The sequence below is a fragment of the Poecilia formosa genome, unplaced genomic scaffold (assembly GCF_000485575.1).
Source record: "Poecilia formosa unplaced genomic scaffold, Poecilia_formosa-5.1.2 Scaffold323, whole genome shotgun sequence".
NCBI lineage: Eukaryota > Metazoa > Chordata > Actinopteri > Cyprinodontiformes > Poeciliidae > Poecilia > Poecilia formosa.
Window position 1 is genome coordinate 88 of NW_006800262.1, and position 3,706 is coordinate 3,793.

At 62.4% G+C, this 3,706-nt stretch overlaps 1 protein-coding gene across 1 annotated transcript; it reads left to right on the top strand.

Moving 5' to 3' along the window:
- The first annotated feature begins 275 nt into the window (after positions 1 to 275).
- Positions 276 to 2,953, top strand: LOC107833086 (uncharacterized). The gene is made up of 3 exons (XM_016661316.1): positions 276 to 2,362; positions 2,439 to 2,687; positions 2,764 to 2,953. The coding sequence occupies exons 1-3, from the start codon at positions 284 to 286 to the stop codon at positions 2,920 to 2,922; spliced, it is 2,487 nt and encodes an 828-aa protein (XP_016516802.1). The 5' UTR covers positions 276 to 283; the 3' UTR covers positions 2,923 to 2,953.
- The last annotated feature ends 753 nt before the right edge of the window (positions 2,954 to 3,706 follow it).

Genomic DNA, 3,706 nt, shown 5'->3' on the forward strand with positions numbered 1-3,706 from the left:
AACTAGAAAAACCGGAGTCCGGAGCAAAGGCCCCGATCGCGCCTGGGGGTCGGGGTTGTTTTTCGGGGGGTTTGTCTATGTAAAACGGGGCTGGGAAACGCCTCCGGCTATCCGGGCCGGGGATCGGGACCCCTTAACGAGCCCGGTTCTCCGAGCCGGGGATCGGGACCCCTTAACGGGACCCGATAACGGGACCCGATAACGGGACCCGATAACGGGACGCGATAACGGGGCCGGGGGGGGGGTTCAGTTCGAGATCGGGGGTGGGACTTCGGTCGTCCGGATGTTACATAGCTTAAATCGTCAATTAGGGCGGCCAGCCCCTTCCGCCCGGCGGCCATATTTAGGGATGAGAGTTAGCACCAGTTTCTCTCATTTGCTATCGGATCGTTGCACAGATATGACTGGAGCAAAGTATAGAAGCACCTGCCCTGTCTGCAGGTACACCGGATACAGGCTGCGCCAACACCTCGACGACGTTCACCGCGTCAGGAACGGAAAGGAGCGTAAGCTCCTGCTAGCCTTTGCTAGCGGTAGGTTTTCCGTGAACGGCATGGCGTGCTCCATCGACGGATGTCAGTACCAGGGGCCTCGGGTCGCCGAACACCTGCAGAACGCCCATCGAGACCTGAGCAGGCGGAGAAAGGCTCGGGTGCTGAAGCGGCTTCAGTGGCGTCGGTTCGTGCAGCAGGTACGCCGCCTCAGGGCTTCCAACCCCAGACCACCGCTCGCGACCGACCTGGACATGAGTGGCGAAGAGGAGGGGGAGAGCCGGCCGAGGTGCGAGGACCACGGTCAGCCGACCTCCTCCCCCGCACACACAGACCAGACGGCCGCGGGGGTAGACGAGGGGCGCAGGACGGAAACCGGGACTACGGACGTCCTGAGGGCGGGCGTGCCTGGCACTTCGACGGCGCCACCGGGTTCGAGCTCAGACGTGGGGGGACGCACACCGATCCCGCTTCCCTGGCGACCGACGCCAGCAGCCCCTCCAACGCTGCTGGTCATGCCTTGGCGGGAGACGGCGGACAAAGCGCAGGGCTCCTCTCCGCAGACGACGAGGAGGACCGACGACCAGCGCCCACGGGCAGCTCCGGGTGGAGGCTGCCCGCGGGGACGACTGGCCGCGGAACCCCACCCCGTCCACGACGGCCTCCCTGGGTTTCCACCAAGCACAGCGCAGGGCTCCTCTCCGCAGACAGGGACCGACGGCCGGCCACGACGGGCAGCTCCGGGTGGAAGCTGTCCGACGGAACGACCGAACGGGCACCACGACCGCGGCGGCCTCCCTGCGCCGGCCGGTTTCATCGAGGCTACGCGCACGGCCCAGGGCTCCTCTCCGCCGAGCGGGAGACACGGGCACAGCCGGAGGGCAACTGCGGGTGGCAGTTGTCCCCCGAGACAGGACCCGGCTCCACAGAACGACGACGGCCTCCCTGCACCGTACGCGTCACCACCCAGCTGGCCTGACGTGCCCGAGGACGAAACCCCCCCCTCGTCACCCACTTGGTCGCTTCCGTGTGGTCAACCGAACCGGACCGTCATCACCATCAGCAGCAGCAGCAGCAGCAGCAGCGACAGTTCTCCGGAGAGGTCGCTGCCAGACGGTCAACCAACGGGAGCGGCGGCGGCGGATTTGAGGGAGGAGGAGACGCACCGGACAGCCGACAGACCGGTGGGTGGAACGTCCGTTACCTTACCGGAGACGATCGGGTGCTACCTGGACGAGTTCTCAGACTTCCTCATGTCTGTCGGACTCTCCAGAAAGCATAAAGAGAACACGGTTTCAAAGGTTGGCCGTGTGCAGGCTTTCCTGACACACATGGCGGGCGGAAAGACTGAATTGAGCTCATGGCTCTTTCTCCACGATCCGGTGCGTGCCGTGGAGTGGCCATGCAGGTTACTGCAGGAAGGGAAAGCCGTCACCACGGTTAAGGTGTACCTGACAAACACGAGTCAGTTTGTCACGTACTTTACCGAGACCCCGCCGGCAGAGTCCGCCCTGGGAACGAGCCAGCTCATCGCGCTCTCCAGAGCCATTAGGGCCGCAACACATAAGATTTCTGCCGGGGTAGTCCTGCGTCAACTGCATGTTAAGCACCAGAAGGTAATCCGTGCCGTAACACCGGGGCTCCTCCACAGATGTGTGTCTGCGACAAAGGAGCTCATACCCGGGCTATTGCAATCGCTTTCCAAGAAGAGCTGCGACGCTACGCAAAGGCACCTGTTTATCGGTGCCTTCTCCCTCTTGATTACGTGTCTCTACGGCCACAGAGCAGGCGTAATGACACATCTGAGGGTGGAGGAACTGGATGAGGCGAAGCGGGAGTTCAATCCAGGCGACCCGGGATATGTGCTGAACGTGAGTGTCACACACAACACACACCCTGTCACAGTTTGCGTTCCCTTACCGGATCTCACCCTCTGCTCTCTTCCAGATAAAACACCACAAAACCAACCGTGCCTTCGGGCACGCGCAGGTTTTTCTCACAGCGGAGGAATTCCGTTGGCTGGAGGCCTGGATGCAGATACGAGCCAGGCTCCAGCCGACATGCGATCTGGTGTTCTTCAACACCAACGGAGGGATGATTGAAAAGCTGAGCAAGTTCACCAGAGCTGCCTGGCGGGAGCTGGGGATGCCAGGAAGCCCGTCCCTAACAGACCTGAGAACCGCCGTTGCAACGATGGTGAGTGGATCAACATTCAAAACCACCATGATCCATCACCTGGAAACCTAACCCTTCTCCTGCACTCCCCCCCCAGGCCAGAGACAGTCAGACCAGCGAGGTGAGGAAGGAGATGGCCAGGCTGATGTGTCACGACACATCCACCGCAGACAGATTCTACGCCCTCCATCTGAGCGCCAGGCAGCTGGCAGCACTGAGGCAAAAGTTTGACAGAGCCAGGGAATGCCCGCAGTGAAACACGGCCACAATAAAAACGTTAAACCCGGCTGAACTCTCTCCCTTCTTTGTCGCATCACACGTTCGCACCACAGACACCAGGCTCGGAGGAGCCCTGGGCCTGACCTCAGACTAGCACGCCACCGGGTCCCATCCTCGAACCCCCCCCGCCCCGCTCCAGAGAAGGGGGCGGACGGATCTAGGTGGCCCGGTGGCATGGCGCACAGAGAAGCAGCGAGAGGGCCAAGTAAACGCTTCGTTCTGTGGGGGGGTATGCGACCGGCTTCCGGGCATACTCCGGCTGCTGCCTCGCTCCTGTTACACACTGCTGCTTCACTGTCCGCGCTCCTTCAGGCCTTCCTTGGATGAATTGACAAAACCGGATAGGATAACCGGTTCCACGGAGCTCCAGGGGCCATCAGACCTCCATCAGGGGCACCTCCTGCGAGCGGAGCCCGCTTTTGGTGTCCCTGAGTCGGCCTGCGGTCCCTGGAGAAACGCACCTGACTTCCACGGAGCTCCAGGGGCCATCAGACCTCCATCAGGGGCACCTCCTGCGAGCGGAGCCCGCTTTTGGTGTCCCTGAGTCGGCCTGCGGTCCCTGGAGAAACGCACCTGACTTCCACGGAGCTCCAGGGGCCATCAGACCTCCATCAGGGGCACCTCCTGCGAGCGGAGCCCGCTTTTGGTGTCCCTGAGTCGGCCTGCGGTCCCTGGAGAAACGCACCTGACTTCCACGGAGCTCCAGGGGCCATCAGACCTCCATCAGGGGCACCTCCTGCGAGCGGAGCCCGCTTTTGGTG

Coding starts and splice junctions, on each gene's coding strand:
- LOC107833086 (XM_016661316.1), top strand. CDS start 284: ATGTTACATAGCTTAAATCGTCAATTAGGGCGGCCAGCCCCTTCCGCC. Junction 2,363..2,438: donor ACCCGGGATATGTGCTGAAC/GTGAGTGTCACA, acceptor GCTCTCTTCCAG/ATAAAACACCACAAAACCAA. Junction 2,688..2,763: donor GAACCGCCGTTGCAACGATG/GTGAGTGGATCA, acceptor CTCCCCCCCCAG/GCCAGAGACAGTCAGACCAG.